The sequence below is a fragment of the Bubalus bubalis genome, chromosome 12, assembly GCF_019923935.1.
Source record: "Bubalus bubalis isolate 160015118507 breed Murrah chromosome 12, NDDB_SH_1, whole genome shotgun sequence".
NCBI lineage: Eukaryota > Metazoa > Chordata > Mammalia > Artiodactyla > Bovidae > Bubalus > Bubalus bubalis.
This window is the reverse complement of record NC_059168.1, coordinates 87,884,551-87,904,295: the sequence shown is the minus strand read 5'-3', so window position 1 is coordinate 87,904,295 and position 19,745 is coordinate 87,884,551. Positions and strand designations below refer to the sequence as shown.

The 19,745-nt window shown below is 41.3% G+C and overlaps 1 protein-coding gene across 21 annotated transcripts in view; it reads right to left on the bottom strand.

Moving 5' to 3' along the window:
• The window catches only part of KIDINS220 (kinase D interacting substrate 220), a 96,137-nt gene extending 76,901 nt beyond the window's left edge, over window positions 1-19,236 (bottom strand). For 13 of the 21 annotated variants that reach the window (XM_044926285.2, XM_044926284.2, XM_044926286.2 and 10 more), the window contains exons 1-4: window positions 19,069-19,235; window positions 13,147-13,290; window positions 4,900-4,998; window positions 3,639-3,737 (exon numbers count right to left, since the gene is read on the bottom strand). In XM_044926285.2, coding sequence (XP_044782220.1) covers window positions 3,639-3,737; window positions 4,900-4,998; window positions 13,147-13,254 — 306 coding nt within the window. In that variant the 5' untranslated portion in view covers window positions 13,255-13,290; window positions 19,069-19,235. Of the gene's footprint in view, window positions 1-3,638; window positions 3,738-4,899; window positions 4,999-13,146; window positions 13,291-13,888; window positions 14,198-19,068 lie in introns of all 21 variants that reach the window. The other 8 variants (XM_006073810.4, XM_006073811.4, XM_044926282.2 and 5 more) reach the window with 3 other exon arrangements.
• Between the last annotated feature and the right edge of the window lie 509 nt (window positions 19,237-19,745).

The following is a 19,745-nucleotide window of genomic DNA, read 5'->3' as shown; positions in this document are numbered from 1 at the left end:
CATGCTAACTTCCTATTTTCTAAGCTACAAAGCAACATTCTTAGTTTTAGCAGTGTTCTCTTTAGCTATCATGCAATTCAATAAAAGAGACAAATGTAATCAAATTATACTAAGAAGTGAATGTTTTGTTTGCTTAAAAAAGACAAGTATTTGGACCAATCCAAATTTGGATGCAAGAATATAAACCACTTAATCCTCTTGATTCTGTTTCATCATCACTAAAAGAGGTAAAATAAAATAAGTTGCTCTAATCTGAAAAAGGCAAAACTATGGAAAGGGAAAACAGACAGTGGTAGCCACGGACTGGGGAGTGGGTGGAGGGGATGGTTATAAAGAAGTGGCATGAGGGTACAGTTGATGTAATAGAACTGCTCTGCACAGAGCTATGGTGGATGAATGACATCACAAACGTGTCAAAACCCACAGAACTGAATGCCAGAGTGAATTTTACTGTATGTAAATCTTTAAAAAATCAACTAGAATGTAGGAAAGACAGAACACAGATCAAGATAAATTAATTATATTACAAGTATATCACACAATTATTTAGAAACTGATCCAGGTAATGTCAGAAAGCAGTATTTTGACTGAATTCTGTAATGCTACAGACAAAAAGAACTGCATACAAACACTGTGCTGCTGCTACTGCTAAGTCGCTTCAGTCGTGTACAACTCTGTGCGACCCCACAGACGGCAATCCACCAGGCTCCGCCGTCCCTGGGATTCTCCAGGCAAGAACATTGGAGTGGGTTGCCATTTCCTTCTCCAGTGCATGAAAGTGAAAAGTGAAAGTGAAGTTGCTCAGTCGTGTCTGACTCTTCCCGACCCCATGGACTGCAGCCTACCAGGCTGCTGCACCCATGGGATTTCCAGGCAAGAGTACTGGAGTGGGTTGCCATTGCCTTCTCCTATACAAACACTGTATTTAGTAGCAAATCTGTTTCTCTCAGGGTATGGGTTAGAAATTCTGAAACTATTTGTTTACTAGAGTTGAACAAATAAATAAATATTCTGTGTAGATAGTGAAAGCCAGATTTCTCACAGTCAGAAGAGTGTTACAAATTAAGAAAATGGGGAAGGCTTACTGTAGACTGGGTTCACAGCTATCAACTAAGTCTTTTAATTAAAAAAACATACACCCACACACATCAACTGAGTCTCTTTATTAATATATACACACACACACACAGATATACAGAATAGACGTATGTGACGTGTATGTAAGAGTTATGTATTTTCTACATCTATCCACTGAGGAGGACAAGAAGCAGAGACATCCCAGTAGCAATAAGTATACCTGACAACTAGATTATTGGTTTCTAAATATCACTTTTGAATATCAAGAAATAGGGCCCCTTGGGAAACTGATTGATTCCAGGAGGAAGAATCACGGAAATAAGGCAGGGAAAATATATGATGAATCTGAACCTGAAGCATTTTGTAATCAAGAAAGTGAAAGTGAAAGTCACTCAGTCGTGTCTGATTCTTTGCGACACCACAGACACTACAGGTCCATGGAATTCTCCAGGCCAGAATACCGGAGTGAGTAGCCTTTCCCTTCTCCAGGGGATCTTCCCAACCCAGGGATCGAACCCATGTCTCCCACATTGCAGACGGATTCTTTATCACTGCACCACAAGGGAAGCCCAAGAATACTGGAGTGGGTAACCTATCCCTTCTCCAGCAGATCTTCCCAACCCAGGAATCGAACCGGGGTCTCCTGTATTGCAGGCGGATTCTTTACCAACTGAGCTATCAGGGAAAGGAAATGCTAAAATATATATCTACATATAGATATTTATTTAGAGACACAGAGAGAACTCTTCTTTAATTTCAATTACTAAATGTAATGGAATTATGAAAATAGAAAAATATATTAATTCACCTGATAAACTGGTATGGTGCTTTTAATAAAATATTGGGAACTAGGTAATTCCATGAATTTCTCTTCTACTTTACATGCCAATAAGATAAGAACACTACATTTTCCTCCTGCCTGTCAGGTATCCATCCTTTGCCTAGGTTACTGACATCATCACCTTCTCTCCCTAAACTTTTATAGCGATGTACTTCCATTTCTTATCAGCAAAAGGAAGGATACAAATAGTTCTGTATCTTTCTATAAAAATAAGTATACCAATACCTTCACTGAGTTTTGAGAATAAGTCTAATACCGTAGAAGCAAGAACACTGTGTAAAGTATATTGTACAGTATAATATTAAATGAAAGGTGGTGGAATGAAGTTTCTTAAAAATTCAGGTCACCTGGACTTCATAAAGCATCATCAGCAAAGTAATACATGTTTTATCAAGGCAGTTCAATTTCAACATTTTGTAGAATAAGAAGCCTTCATGATCCTTTTCTTCACCTCTATGCTTTAGGTACATGCCAAGATCAAACAAGAACTAAGATGATTAAGAATCAGATCTTGAGAAACTTGTAATGTGTACAGATGGCATATCTGAACAGCTACATTTTTAAAATAAACTTATATTATTCTGAATACCATAACTTTAAGCAGTGAAAATATTTTCAAAACTATACTATGTCTCTCTTAAAGTTCTCCTTAAAGAAAACAATTCTTTCATTGATACATTATAAACAGTAATGTGTTGTCTTAACAATATTTCAGAAGTTTAAACTCTGAAATAAACAGAAAATGTGATTAAGAGTATTCTAAGGAGGTACATTATATCACTTGGGTTTTAAAGCATTCTTGAGGGGAGAAATATCAATAACCTCAGATATGCAGATGACACCACCCTTATGGCAGAAAATGAAGAGGAACTAAAAAGCCTCTTGATGAAAGTGAAAGAGGAGAGTGCAAAAGTTGGCTTAAAGCTCAACATTCAGAAAACGAAGATCATGGCATCCAGTCCCATCACTTCATGGGAAATAGATGGGGAAACAGTGTCAGACTTTATTTTGGGGGGCTCTAAAATCACTTCAGATGGTGATTGCAGCCATGAAATTAAAAGACACTCCTTGGAAGGAAAGTTATGACCAAGCTAGACAGCATACTGAAAAGCAGAGACATTACTTTGCCAACAAAGGTCCATCTAGTCAAGGCTATGGTTTTTCCAATGGTCATGTATGGATGCAAGAGTTGTACTACAAAGAAAGCTGAGTGCCGAAGAATTGATGTTTTTGAACTGTGGTGTTGGAGAAGACTCTTGAGAGTCCCTTGGACTGCAAGGAGATCCAACCAGTCCATCCTAAAGGAGATCAGTCCTGGGTGTTCACTGGAAGGACTGATGTTGAAGCTGAAACTCCAATACTTCGGCCACCTGATGTGAAGAGCTGACTCAATGGAAAAGACCCTGATGCTGGGAAAGATTGAGGGCAGGAGGAGAAGGGGACGACAGAGGATGAGATGGCTGGATGGCATCACCGACTCGATGGAAGTGAGTCTGAGTGAACTCCAGGAGTTGGTGATGGACAGGGAGGCCTGGCGTGCTGCGATTCATAGGGTCACAAAGAGTGGGACACGACTGAGCGACTGAACTGAACTGAGGGTCATTTCAATGCCCGACCCTAAAAACAACGTCACCTGACACACAAAAATACAAGACTTCACAAATATCTATTACTGTTACTGAGACTGCAGCTGACTGACAACTGTAAAGCACGTCCGTACCATATCCCGGTGCTCCAAGCTGGCCCCGCACTTGAGCAGCTCATCCACGACGTGCAGGTGCCCTTCTTTTGAGGCTGATATAAGCGCTGTCCAGTTATCCTTAAACATACACAAATGTTATTATTTCAAAACAAACAATAACATTCCCAAGTCAGTTAAATTTGAATTTACATACCAGATGATCATACCAAATTGACATCATCTGACACATTCTAAGCTACTCTGAAAATAACACTGAAGCATAAGCTCAGTTAAGAATTTATCTAAAAAAAAAAAAAAAAGAATTTATGTCTCTACCTATTGACTATAATGATGTAGAAATGGCTTCACAACTCTTGTACAGTCTTTTCACTGGACTTTTAATCACTGTGTTTTTTAAAAAGGAGAAAAAATGAGTATCAAAACCTCAAAGTTAATCTGTGTGGCTACAACCACTATTATAAATTGAAATTCAAGAGCCTGTAATCAAATAAAGAAGCATATTTACAAACTATTAAACTAAAACCATCCCATGTGATGTGTTCAGAAACTATGTGATAAAGCCTTTATTTTTTAAAGGCTGCAATTATCCTATCCTTTTATTCACGTGTACTGTCATTTAATTCAAATGATCATTGAATTACAATCGTCAGTTTAGAATCATCAATTTGAATTATAAAGACAAACAGAAAAACAAATATGGCTATGTGACCCTGAAAAATAATTACTCAGAAACAGAGAAGTAAGCCTCTCGAATAGTGATTTATCCTTCACAAATGGTATCAGAAGGGACCACATCTTTCTGGCTTATCCTAGGTAATGATGTTTATAATAAGCAGATACCATTATGCGGAGTTACTTAGCAGTATGACTCTTACATGGATATCTTCTAGGCAGGCATTTAATTTTGAGTGTGTGTATATGTGTGCGTGCTTAGTCACTCAGTCGTGTCCGACTCCTTGCAACCCTATGGACTGTAGCCCACCTGGCTCCTCTGTCCATGGGATTTTTCAGGCAAGAATACTGGAGTGGCTATATGTGCTCCTCATTCAGTGAGTGCTATCTGTACATAAAAAAATACACAAAGAGCTGAGACTGCTCAATGAAGGTAAAAATTTCTCTCCTATACTACCCTTTTTAAAAAATTGAGTTAGCATATTACTGAGTAATGTTGATACACAGCAGAAGTACAATCTATAATCTATTACTTCTGAATCACTTCGTAAAACCAAGCAACAAAGTTAAAGAAAAGAAAAAGGCAAATGAGTAAATCAATATATACCAAATCTTCCAGATTGCAATTAGCGCCATTCTTAATTAATTCTTTCACTATTTCCAGATTGCCTTGTTCAGCAGCTATCATCAACGGAGTCTGGCCACACTAGAGACAGAAGAGACAGAGAGATCATTCAGGATGCTGCATGTTAATTGAAACACCAGTTAAATATACCACCCATACATTTCCATGATGTTAAGCTCTATTTACAGCACTTAATTTACAAACACCTCTGAATTCAACTTTTCCGTTTACTAATAATATGAAAGTCGAAGAGAAAATGCTTTTTTTTTTCTTACAATAGCATTCGTAATCTGTTTTGGGCACTGCAATTTTATTCAAAATAAGCAACATGTATAATACTAGGCACTGAAAAGCAATCTCCACAATAATCTCAGAATATCTATGGCAACCAAATCCTTTAACAATACAGCTAGAATATGATACACAATGTGGTTTTGCTGTGTGTATAAGATGTTTTTGTCAGGACCAGAGAGAGAAAAGTAAAACAGTAAAAACAATACAGGTGCTGCAATATCATGGAGTTTTTTGGAGCCTTCCCTTACAACCTTAACTCATTACACTAAAGTTCCTACTAGCTACAGCAGCGCTGTCCAGCCTGTCCCCAGAATGAGTTACGGCAGTTAAGACACGGGCTCCCGCAGCCCTTAGACTGCGGGGCAGGGCCTGGACAGCTGGATCCTGGGACAGGTTCCCTCCAGCTGTCAGCTTCGTCTATCCCAAGTCCGGGACGCACACGATCATTTTCTGTACATGCCGTGACATCAAACAGACCAGGAGCTCTGGGCTAACAGTGACAGTACTAAAGGTGCCAAAACATACCAAGGTATGAGGAAAAAAATTACACCAAAACCTAAGTTCCATTTGATAGATTAAGCACCTACTTACTGAATGTACATCAATGTGCAGGAAAACATCAGTAATTTTTTTTAAATGCTAATTTGACAATATCCCACTGCTTAAAATCCTTAATGGTTTTCTAGGCTCTTCTGGGTAAGAACCGAAGTCCTTACACGGCCTGCGGTCCATGAAAATCTACCTTGAAACCTATGCCAGGCCATTTCCTCCTCACATCTGCCCTCAAACTGTACGCAAGCTCTTTCGCACCTCTAGATCCCTCTACCCCACCCAATTAACTATTTCCCACCTGGCATCTCTTGGGTCAAACACCAACCCAGCAGGGGAGCCTTGCTAACCCACTCTAATGTCGTGTACCATGCTAATCCTTGTTTGTACTTACACTTTTATTTGCATGATGAACAACTATTATTGTGTTTCCTCTAAAGGCCCTAAACTCCCCAAGGGTGGGAAGCATGTCTGTTTTGTTGAATGCTGAAACTCCCCCGTAAGGTGCAGTGACTGCCACACAGGTGTTCACATATTTGTAAATGAGTAAATGAGTGAGCAAAGTACAGAAGAATTTACAAATCTACTAATGGCAACAGATGAACAAGCAAATAATCCTAGTAACAACACATGCTACTGTAAGAATACAAGTATAGAGAAACACAAAGACTGAATTAAGGTACACAAGTAAATCAAGTTACATACAGACACTCATATAATGATGGATGCTAAATTACACGTGGTAGTCACATGTCATTCAACCAGAGTCACTACAGAATGAGATATTATGCATAAGTAGATTTTCCAGGTGAAAAGTTTATCCTTTAAATTTATATTTTATTATAACTTTATGATAACCGTTTTTTTTTAAGTAACATGCACATTGCTACTTATTAAACAGATTAACTTAAACATTATGTTTATGATTCTGAGTCATAACTACAGACATCAATCATTATACCAGCCTTGCCTCTGTCAGCGCTAATGTCTCTGACTTCCTTTCTACAGCATGTTTCTGCCTTCTAATTAACTGGGATAAAAAAATCCATTGGTGTAATATATAAATTAAAGCCAACTAGGTGAATCCATGGCCCTAAGGATATAGAATGATCTCTGCTCGTTTCCAAAGCAAACCATTCAATATCATGGTAAATCAAGTCTATGCCCCGACCCGTAACACTGAAGGAGCTAAAGTTGAACAGTTCTATGAAGACCCACAAGACCTTTTAGAACTAAGAGCCAAAAAAGATATCCTTTTCATTAGAGGGGACTGGAACGTAAAAGTAGAAAGTCAAGAAACACCTGGAGTAACAGGCAAATTTGGCCTTGGAGTACAGAATGAAGCAGCGGAAAGGCTAGTAGAGTTTTGCCAAGAGAATGCACTGGTCATAGCAAATACCCTCTACACATGGACATCACCAGATGGTCAACACCAAAATCAGATTGATTATATTCTTTGCAGCCAAAGATGGAGAAGCTCTACACAGTCAGCAAAAACAAGACCTGGAGCTGACTGTGGCTCAGATCATGAACTCCTTATTGCCAAATTCAGACTTAAATTGAAGACAGTAGGGAAAACCACTAGACCATTCAGGTATGACCTAAATCAAATCCCTTATGATTATGCAGTAGAAGTGAGAAATAGATTTAAGGGACTAGATCTGATGATAGAGTACCTGAGAACTACAGATGGAGGTTCATGACATTCTACAGGAGACAGGGATCAAGACCATCCCGAAGAAAAAAAAATGCAAAAAGGCAAAATGGCTGTCTGAGGCGGCCATCATGAGAAATGCTGGGCTGGAAGAAGCACAAGCTGGAATCAAGATTGCCGGGAGAAATATCAATAACCTCAGATATCCAGATGACACCACCCTTATGGCAGAAAGTGAAGAAGAACTCAAAAGCCTCTTGATGAAAGTGAAAGTGGAGAGTGAAGAAGTTGGCTTAAAGCTCAACATTCAGAAAACGAAGCTCATGGCATCTGGTCCCATCACCTCATGGGAAATAGATGGGGAAACAGTGCAAACAGTGTCAGACTTTATTTTGGGGGGGCTCCAAAATCACTGCAGATGGTGATTGTAGCCATGAAATTAAAAGATGCTTACTCCTTGGAAGGAAAGTTATGACCAACCTAGATAGCATATTCAAAAGCAGAGACATTACTTTGCCAACAAAGGTCCGTCTAGTCAAGGCTATGGTTTTTCCAGTGGTCATGTATGGATGTGAGAGTTGGACTGTGAAGAAAGCTGAGCACCAAAGAATTGATGCTTTTGAATTGTGGTGTTGGAGAAGACTCTTGAGAGTCTCTTGGACTGCAAGGAGATCCAACCAGGCCATCCTAAAGGAGATCAATCCTGGGTGTTCATTGGAAGGACTGATGTTGAAGCTGAAACTCCAATACTTTGGCCACCTGATGCGAAAAGCTGACTCTTTTGAAAAGACCCTGATGCTGGGAAAGACTGAGGGCAGGAGGAGAAGGGGACAACAGAGGATGATGGTTGGATGGCATCACCAACTCCTTGGACATGAGTTTAGGTAAACTCCAGGAGTTGGTGATAGGGAGGCCTGGTGTGCTGCAGTTCATGGGGTCACAAAGAGTTGGACACAACTGAGCGACAGAACTGAACTGAAGGATATAGGACTTGCACATCAGTTTTCAAAACTGCAATTCCAAAGACTTGAACACTTTCTGTTCACCTTCTGTGGTCACAGGCACATTTCCGATAGTTCGCAAAGACAGGTGCTTTTAGAGTATGAGGGAAAAAATAAATTAGATGTGTATTAAAAAACCATAATACAAAAAGAAAGTTGGTATAAACATGATTAACTAGAAACAAGCTAAATGAGACATGAATAGTCATAAATTTCTCTTGCAGAAACTACCATTTGTCTACCCGGTATCTAGAGCGACAGGATTTGTTGGGGGTGGCAGTTTGCTCAGCGAAAAAAACCTACATTGTTCAGCCTTACTTGCAGTTGGAAACCATCCATGCTACCACTCTAGTGAGATCTCCCGGGAAAGCTTGGTAATTAGACCAACTCAGCTGGCCTGTGCACTTTTCCTTCTTGCCTGCTATGTGGACACAATGCTGCAGTTGTATCAAAACAGCTGATGGGAATAACTGACATGCAATGGAGTGACCAGAAGGGCAGAAGGAGCCTGGGAAGATACCCTGAGACCTCAGAATGGCTCCTCCAGCTTGTCATTACATGAGAAAAGTAAGACCTTAATTTGATTAAGCCACTATTTGGGGAGCTGTTATATGCACTCAAAAGCAATCTTTAACCTTTTGTAGCTTCATTATCCAAATAAATAAGTGATTCTCAGCAAAGGCTGCCATAAATTAATCCGAAAAGACAGAATGATATTTACCTTGTAAGTTGTGCCTTATCACAAAACATATTTATTTCTATTAGCTCTGGCTTAATCCATCTAGTAACTACAGTTGTAGAGATAGTGACTTAGAAACAGTCATGACAACTTGATTCTTTTACTTCAATGTGAATCACTAAAGGCCCCTTCCCTACCTAACCTGCCACACACATCTCAGCAAATCTCAAGTCCATTTCTTTCCCAAAAAATGTAGGATCACATAACTCATAGAACCCCTACCCTACTGGTAAGAACCTCAAACCAAAACACACCAAAACAGAACACTGCCATGCCAACTGAAGTTCCCCACAGCACGTACCATGCTTCCCAGAAGCTACAATGCAAAAACATTTCCTATTCATCATCTTTTTGGCCTTCCCAGTTCCTAGGTAGCCCCACCTGTGTAGGGCTGTGCTGTGTTGTGCTCATTCGCTCAGTCATGTCTGACTCTCTGTGAGGATAGCTACATCTTCCAATAATTATAGTGAAAGTAAAACATTTTTAAATTCTCCTTTGAACTTTCCTTCAGGGTCTCTATTTGTAAGCACGTGACAAAATTCATCTCTTGAACTTAAGAGTCCCATTTCACTTTCTTTAACAAGAGAATAATGTTCAACCTCAACACTATACCCTATCAAGAAGAGCTGAGAGTGACTTTTTGCTCTTTTCAAAAATAAAGTTAAATTAAAGCCCTTTACTACTCTACAAAAGGCAAAGACCTGCCATCATAGAGAATATTCATAGAAAGGGCAAAGACTTGCCATCATTGACAATATTCAGAGGCCAAGAATTTTATCTAGTTTACAAATAAAGTAGAAAGGAAAGAAGGGAGAAAACTGGTATTTACTAATTGCAACCGATTATATGCTAAGGATGACAACAGGCAATTTCCCCCACATTATTTTCTTTTATTGATAACATTTAAGAAACCTTTAGAAAACTGATAACCAAACACATTAAATGAGGTAATTAAGTACTTTACTTTTTAAAGATGAGAAAGAAGGAAAGAAAGTCTAAGCAACTCTTCAGAATTCTATAAAAATTAAATTTTATCAGAAGTTGTAGAAGCAAAATGCTAAAAAAACAAAAAAAAAAAAGGCCTTGAAAAAGTTACTTTCTCTATAACCTTCACATTGAGCCATAATTTAACAATGCCAGGTTGCTTCAAAGTATTATTTTAAAACTCCAATTTTAACTGACATAATACTAAACTAGAGGTAAATATCATTAAAACTCCTTAAATGTACTACATGCCTGATAACATGTTAAGTTTTTTACCAAATATACTTCATTCTTTGTGTGAATAAGATCAATACAACTTTGTGCTTATTGTGTATTATTTTTCTCCTTCCAAGTGAAGCTATTTCTCAATATTCCCAAAGAAAGTATCTATGAAGTAAAGCTTAATTTTTTTAACTATCATTATTCCAAATATATTAATTAATGCCAATAGAATGACTATTTCCATAAGCAGCTCTTTTAAAACAATGAACAATCTCCAATTATAAATTTTAATCTTATTTATGCGTAACAACTGTTAACTATTCATAATCATAGAAGGGAATAATGATGTAAACTAACCAAAATACAGTTTGTGCAATATATAAACACTGAAAATATAGGCATCATCATTAAATGAACTTATTCTTAAGACTCAAAGGAAGACAAAAGGGCATAAACAAATCATAGCCTGTTTGATGTTAGACAGAACAGCGTTTAATGTGGATTTCACCAGGAAGTATCTTCAGGCGGAATCTGAGAGATTAAGTTATTTATTTGTAAGTTGAGATAAGTAAGTATAATTCTTTACAGAACTGCTATGCAAATTAAATGAGCTAAGTATACAGAACCATTACCATATTTACATAAATACTGAATAAAACATGAGTTATCATAATTGTATTACTCTAATAAAATTTTTATACCATGATTTTTCAATGACAGCTAGTATTTAATAAAATTAGGTACTCTGTCAATAATAATAACAATGTAATAACTGTTGATTCAGTAGCTTTGAAAACATTTATAATATTTGCATACCCATGTTCATGCAGCACTATCCACAACAGCCAAGAAAAGGAAACAACCTGAATGTCTATCAGTGGATACATGTATAAACACAACATGGTATCTGCATATGAAAGTGAAAGTCGCTCAGTCGTGTCCAACTCTTTGCAACCCCATAGCCTAAACAGTTCATGGATTTCTCTAGACCAGACTATAGGAGTGGGTAGCCCTTCCCTTCTCCAGAGGATATTCCCAACCCAGGGATTAAACCCAGGTCTTCCTCATTGCAAGCAGATTCTTTACAAACTGAGCTATCAGGGAAGCCCTTCTACATATAATGGAATGGTATTCAGCTTTAATATGGAAGGAAATCATGTCACACACTCCAACATGGATGAACCAACATGTCATTTAGGATGTTATACTAAATGAAATAAGTGAAAGTCACTCAGTCATGTCCAACTCTTTGCGACTCCACGGACTATACAGTCCATGGACTTCTCAGGCCAGAATACTGGAGTGGATAGCCTTTCCCTTCTCCAGGGGATCTTACCATCCCAGGGATCGAACCTAGGTCTCCCACTTTGCAGACGGATTCTTTACCAGCTGAGCCACAAGGGAAGCCCAAGAATACTGAAGTGTGTAGCCTATCTCTTCTCCAGGGGATCTTACCATCCCAGGGATCGAACCTAGGTCCCCCACTTTGCAGACGGATTCTTTACCAGCTGAGCCACAAAGGAAGCCCAAGAATACTGAAGTGTGTAGCCTATCTCTTCTCCAGCGGATCTTCCCAACCCAGGAATTGAACCAGGGTCTCCTGCACTGCAAGCAGATTCTTTATCAACTGAGCTATGAGGGAAGCTCAATCACAAAAAGACAAACACTGCACAGTTCCACTTATATGCAGTGCCTAGAGTAGTCAAATTCACAAAGACAGAAAGTGTAACAGTAGTTACCAGGGCTGGGGTGGGGGGAACAGGCAATTGTATAATGGTTATAGAGTTTCAGATTTGAAAAAATTCTGGAGATATTTCACAACAATGTGAATTACTTAATACTACTGAACACTACTCAACAGTACACTAGGTTAAGACAGTAAATTTTACTTTTTCCCCACTGTAAAAAAAAATCATAAAGAAAATCCTGCAGGTCTACACACACATAAGTGCACATATATACATACATATACATTTTTATAAAAATAAAATCAGTCCTTATTCATCTTATTCACAGGCAAAAAAAATTACACTGTATTGAAACTATAGTTCTAATAAAAAGAATTATTTTTCTTAAGTTTTATAAAATGTACATACTTTGCCACTTAAAAAATTCATACAAAAAGTTTATTAGTCCCTAAAATGTTGCAGCTCAGCCGTTCATGATAAAATTACCATTTTATCTGCTAGGATTGTTGAACAGAAATATCTAATACAAGTTAATGAAAACAATAAATATTTACTCCCCAATCTTAGTAAACAGAACACACAACCTATTTAGCCATCTCTTAAAGATGCAGGTCTTTAAAACCTCAAGGTGTGTATAATAAACAATTAAGGAAGACAGCTGAGGCTCCAATAAAGAAAATATTTCAAAAAGCCCTAATAGTGTCTGGTTAATCTATTTTTTCTGGTTCATCTTTCATAAAAAGATTGCGATTAGAAGCCCTTCTAAAGTTTTCTAGAAATACTTTTGATTTCGGTAATAATTCTTGAATCATTTCTGAATAGTGATTATTCTATCTGGAAAAAAAGTCAACCACAATTTTCAATCAAAAATCTAAATCCTTAATTCAATGTTCAGTCATTTATAGAAATTCAGGTGTATTTCAAAGGTACAGAATTCAAAGTACTTTTAACTGTGAGAAGTTATGTCAATGTTACTGAGGGTGAGAACTATGTATTTCTTACTTACCTTTACCCTTTTAGCACAGTGCCTTGCACTTACTTAGTAGGTAGTCCACAAACATCTGTAAGAAGAACTAAACTTCAGAATCTTGGTCTTACCTCATTTCTCTCATCAACATCTTTGCATTTTTCAAGAAGAGCTTTCAAAGCAGGAATGTTTTCTTCTTCTACATAATTTATTACACTCTGTGATATCAGAACTGACATTTTCACAGAAAGCTATAGTTTTCTTTATTCCAATACCTGTTAAAGCAGATTAGACAAAATACATGTAATTTGGGATTGAGGAAAAAAAGATACTACTAACTATATCTTTCCTAACCTTAGGCTTGTACAAATACACCTCCACTGGCAGGAGTGAAAACAAGGCCCCAAAGCTCAGCTGTCAAAATGTGCAACCCCCTCTTCCCAAGACTCAAACTCATCTCACTCTTAACTCATTATTGTTGTTCAGTCACTAAGCTGTGTCCAACTCTGAAACCCCATGAACTGCAGCACACCAGGCTTCCCTGCCTTAACTCATCCATATCCCCAAACTCCAGATCCAACCCCAAACTCACCCCTCATCACCCACAAACAAGAGAAAGCACTACACTGTTCCCCCTGCTATATAATCCCAATCAGTAAATAGCCACTCCAGCTCCATCCTTCTAAGGCCCAAACCTTGGAATTATGAATGACTCATCACCTCCTCTTACACTCTACATTCAATCTACAAGAAAACCTCTTGGTTCTACTTATAAAATATATTTCACATCTGATTCCTACTCACCACCTCCATCACAACCACCCTGGCCCAGTCACTGTGACCTCTCACCTAGATCCCAACTGCTCTCCCTACCTCTCTTTTTGCCTTCCTGATGGTCTGTCCTCCACAAGGCAACCATAGATATCTTTTGAAAATGTAGGCTGGGCCAGAGCTTCTTAAATCATCATATTCATCAGAATCACCTGGAGAGCTGGTGAAACAGATGTCTGGGCCCTTTCCTTGGAGATTCTGACAAGTAGGTCCAGATGCAGCCCCGGCAGCTTTAACAAGCTCCCAGGTGATGCTACCTCTGTGGCTGCTGACTGAAGAACCACACCTTAAGCAGTCCTGAGTCAGATTCCATCCTTCCTTGCTCAAAGTCCTCCAGTGGCTTCCTAGAGCCTTCAAGGTAAAAATCGAATGTTTGACCTTGGCCTAGATGACTGTAAGTGACAGGGTGTTAACATTGCTGACCTCATCTCCTACCCCTCTCCCTCACCTCGTCATTGCTTGAACACGCCAAGCACTGTGCCACGTCCAGGCCTCTGGCTAGCTTTTCTGTCTAAATTCCTCCTCCACCAGACCTGCACACGTAGGTCTCTCCCACATTAAATTAATATGAATATAATTACAGAGACCATGTGCACCCTAACTTTTAATTTTACACCTGGTGAATCTGGTTAAGGCATAGAAGAGAGTTCTTTGTACTATTCTTACAAGTTGACTGTAAGTTTACAATTGCTTTGTAAACACACACACACACTGTCTGACATATGTCTGACAAAGTCCTTATTTGGATCAAATATTTTTCTCAACACAAAATCCCACAAGACTAGAATGAGTAAAGAAAAGTAGTAACAGACATTGACCAATTAGTTAAAAAACTGAAAATCTTAGATTTTCAAATCTTGTTACCTCTCTCCCCAATCCATTATGTGGATTGTATGTATATCACTTTAAGACACATAAAACTTAACAGTCATCAATCATAGATAGTGACTAAGATTAAGACTTCAGACACAGATTCCTTGAGACTAAGATTAAGCAGAAAATGGTAATAAAATTTTTTATAAAACCAACTTAGAAATTGAAGCTGCACGCCTTAAGCTACCAGAAAGATACTCTTTAAACAAATCTAGTAAGGAAAGATGATCTTTGTTATATAACTGAGAAAACGCATGCAATTCTACACTGCTGTAATTGAAGAACAGTCCGATCTAACAGTGGTCTGCTGAAAGGCTATAATCTGCAATGCACTATGCTTCAGGTTATCACTGGTAGGTTGAACAATACACTATTCCTGCCCTACAGAGGCTCGGCGCTCTTTAAATTACTGGAGGAGAAAAGGGGTACTGGGGGAACAAACAGCCAAAATAAAATTGGTAAAATATTGATAACTGTTGGCTGGACTTGGGGGATGGGTACGTGTGGGTTCATTAGGTCAGGGGTCCCTCACCCCCATACTGGGGCCTGTTGGGAACCAGGCCACACAGCAGGAGGTGAGCGAAGGAAGTTTCATCTGTACTTGAGGCTACTCCCCAGCACTGGTATTACCACTTGAGCTCCACCTCCATCAGATCAGGAGGGGCATCAGATTCTCACAGGAGCATGAACCCTACTGTGAACCATGCTCACGAGGGATCTAGGTTGTGGGCTCCCTATGAGAATCATCCCGAAACCGTCTCCCACCCCTGGATCCGTGGAAAATCTATCTTCCATGAAACTGGTCTCTGGTGCCAAAAAGGTTGGGGAGCGCTGCATTAGATGCTGCTCTGCTTTGTGTATTGGGGGGGGAGGGCGGATAATAGGGCAGACCTTACTGATTGCTGAACATTACATGCCTGAAATCTGGTAACCTCTGCATTCATCCACCCGTCGCTTCTTTACTGTTAAATTTCTTAATAGGAGCAACTTCACAAGTCTCACCTTCACAAATTCAGAAGTACCTAAAACAGTTTCTTATGCATATGAAAGTGAAAGTGAAGTTGCTCAGTCGTGTCCGACTCTTTGCGACCCCATGGACTGTAGCCTACCAGGCTCCTCTTCCATGAGATTTTCCAGGCAAGAATACTGGAGTGGGTTGCCATTTTCTTCTCCAGGGGATCTTCCCAACCCAGGGATTGAACCCAGGTCTCCCGCATTGTAGACAGATGCTTTACCGTCTGAGCCACCAGGGAAGGCCACGTGCATATGAAAAGAACTGATAAATATTGTCTGAACTGAATTTGATCAAGTCACATCACATTTTATTAACTGAACAAGACAAAACCATCTGCCACAGCTGACAGTTATAAATGACTCCCATCATCCAGACTTCTAACAAATCAAGAGTTTGATCGCGTGTGCCCATAAATCAGATGATGTTTTTGGAAGGGCCCCATCCCTCCCTCAGAGGTTTCTTTCATCTCTGCTTTCCCTCTTAAATGAATCCTTTAAACAGGTTCTATTCTCACCTATCTCAAATACACACTATTCTCACCTATCTCAAAACAGACACACAGACCCCCATTCTCCACATGAGAGTGCGCGTGCACGCACGCGCACACACACACACAGACACACCCATTCTCCATATGAGAGCATCCTCTGCTCTTGTCACTCAGAAATTACCTGTAAGCTTCAAACCATTCTCCCCTTCACCTTTAGAAGACCAGGATCTTCCCCTCCTCCGGACAAATTCATTTGCCCAACTCATCCCACCACCCCCACTCCCACCGCCTCCGCCCAGAGACAGCCTAGAGGTCTCAATTTCAAAGTCCCTTCCCCCAGGGAGGTTTCCCTGACCACCCACCCTCCTCCCAGACCAGCTTAGGGCCTGCTCTCTCCCTCCTTTCTCTACTACCATCAGCCATATCCAGGTATGAGCATATGAGGACATGTGACTGTTCAACAAGATAAGCTTAGCCAATCAGATTCCTCTCTCTAAACCTGGAAATTAGAAACCAGATACCCAGTCATTACAGGCCAAGAACAAAATGTCACAGTTTTGAGGCAGCCAGGCAGCAGAGAGAGGACTCAACAGATATGAACCAAGAAAATGACTTCTCCAGAGAAAACAAATGAGGCTGCTGAGAGAGCTACAGAAGGTGGGAGCTGCTTTAGATCCCAATTTCTGGCTGATTCTCAGTCAGTCCTATAAATTACCTTTTCCCTGAGGTAAAAGAGTAAATCTCTGTTCCCTGCCTTCTAAACAGCCCTGACTAACACAGTAACAGAGAAACTGACAAAGAACTTGAGCAAAAGCAGGGAAAAGGGGGATGGACACTCATATGATCCCAGGTAAAGCTTCCCCCAGTAGCGTGTGCTGCCTGGAATCAGAACCCTAGAGACAGACAGTCAGGAAACCACCAAAACAGCCTAAGGGAGAGGGGACAGGTGGTAGGGATGGAGAAGAAATGAGAGACAGGAACTTGAACAGGATAAAATCCCCCATACTGGACCCTTCGACCATATCTAGAACAAAGATTCTGGATGTAGAAATTTTAAACATTATGTGATTGGAAATGAAAGACCAGGTCAAAGATGACTAGATACCAAACACTGGTGATGGGAAGATGGTGGTCCCATTAACAAAAAGCAAAGTCAGGAGAAAGCTTCAGGACTTTCCTCTGCTTGGTTACTGCCCCCTCCTTCCTCACCACCTTTGCTAGGTGAACAAGACCAGGCTGAATGTGAGGTGCTCCAAAAAAACCTCAATTGGAGAATCCACCTAGGATTCAGTTCAGTTCAGTCGCTCAGTCCTGTCCGACTCTTTGCGACCCCATGAATGGCAGCACGCCAGGCCTCCCTGTCCATCACCAACTCCCGGAGTTCACTCAAACTCAAGTCTATCGAGTCGGTGATGTCATCCAGCATCTCATCCTCTGTCGTCCCCTTCTCCTCCTGCCCCCAATCCCTCCCAGCATCAGAGTCTTTTCCAATAAGTCAACTCTTCGCATGAGATGACCAAAGTACTGGAGTTTCAGCTTTAGCATCAGTCCTTCCAAAGAACACCCAGGACTGATCTCCTTTAGAATGGACTGGTTGGATCCCCTTGCAGTCGGATTAGGAAAAACAAATCTGGAAATCACTCAGAGTGTAAAACAAAGGTTCTCAAACTTGTATGCAAAGTTGCTGGGGAAGCTTGCCAATATACAGATTCCTTGGGCTTTTCCCCCAGTAGATCAGTAGATCTGGGGCCCAGAACTGACATTTTAACAAGCACCGCAAAATGATTCTGATGAAGGTTTCCATGCTGGTAAAGCTAGAGAACAAAGAACACAACCTTGCCGCCGCATTTCTCAACCTTGGCTCTGCATCAGATCTCCTCAGGCGCTTAAAAAAAAATTTAGACGTCTCACCCTCAGTGTCTTCCAAGTTGAGGCACTGTCAAAACGCATTAACATTACCCGTCGGAAGGTGGAGATGGGGGGTAGGAATCCTGAGCCACACCCCAGGTCTGCTGAATGGGAATTCTGAGGGTAAGGCTAAGAAAGCCACATTTTTAACCGGTGTCCCTAGCGGCTACCAAAGACGGCTCCATAGTTATTAATAAAAGAGGTTTAAATAATAATAGGTTTAAACCTTTCTATATGTCAAAGCAATCTGAAAGAAAACTAACCGAACGTCAATGGCTGACAAAGAAGTCGCTTCGTTATAAAGAAATCATGGAAGCATCGTAATCAATGGCTCGCTGATACTTAGCTGAAATAACGGCCTGCAGTGGACAATGGAGCCCGGTGAGAAAACAAAAAACGAGAAAACCCAACCACCACGCCCTTGGAAAGCCCAGGGAAAGGAACCTGGGACGCCTGCCTTCGCGCGACCGCCCAAGGTGGCTGGTTCTCAAGGTGGTGGTGGGTGTGCCTCCGGCTGCCCCGTGAAAAACAAACGAACCAAAAAAAAAAAAAAACAACCTCACACACATCCTCCATCGCAGCCCCAGGAGAGGCTGACCACCTGGGACAGCAAGTCCGAGGCCGTCCCAGAGCCCCCGGCAGGCGCGGATCCGCCCCAAGAACCAAGCCCCGAGCCCCCGCCCGCCCCCTACCTTCCCCGACCCAGCCTCGCGCTCTGCGTCGCCTCCTCCTCACCCGCCCACGCTCCCTTCCCCACACGCGGCCTCACCCTTCCTCAGCTGGCCTTCGCTCCCGCCCAGCCCGACCGCCGCCGTCTCTCCCCGCTCGGCGACTTCCCCCTACAAACCAGGGCTTCTTTCCTACCGGCCTCGCCCCCCTCACCACACACACACAGACACACAGACACCGCCCCTCCCCGAGGACCACCACACTGACCGTCTCACAACCTGGCCCAAGAACGGCGCCCACCGCTGAGGCGGAAAGGAGCCGCTTTGCCGCAGGTGCTGTCAGAAGTCTAGAAAGGGGGTGACGGCGGCTTTCGACGCGTTCCCCTCACCACACCCGGCGGCCATTTTCAAGCTATCGCCCAGAACTGACAGATCACGTGACGCTAGGCTGCGGGGCGGGGAGACGGCTGGCCACGCCCCCTGCCGGCTGACCCGGGAGCCTGAAGGAGGCGGGGCTGCGGGCGCCGGAGAGGCAAATCTCCCTCTGCACATTCTCTCCAACCTCCAAATAGATGTATTTTGGCAAGCGCCCCAGACAGTACATAACTCATCGTCACTGTCACTCTTCATATTCTGGCGAGTTTATTATCCCTGCTCACCATTATCACCAAAGCTTATGCAGGGAAATAAACCGCAGTCTTTAACTTCAAAACACATTGCCTGTGGAGGCCGGCTGAAATCCCTCCCGAACCCAGAGCCCCTGCGGGGTCTGTAATCCTGGGGCCCAGAGCCACCGCCTGCCCGCTTTCTTATTTCCACACCCCCCGCCCCCCCAGCAATACCGCAGCCCAGCCTCACCCCGGCCTCCGCACAAGGGACCTCTGACCTGCCTGCGGCCAAACGTGACTGACAGCTTTTCCACTCACAGTTTCCTTGACCACTGCC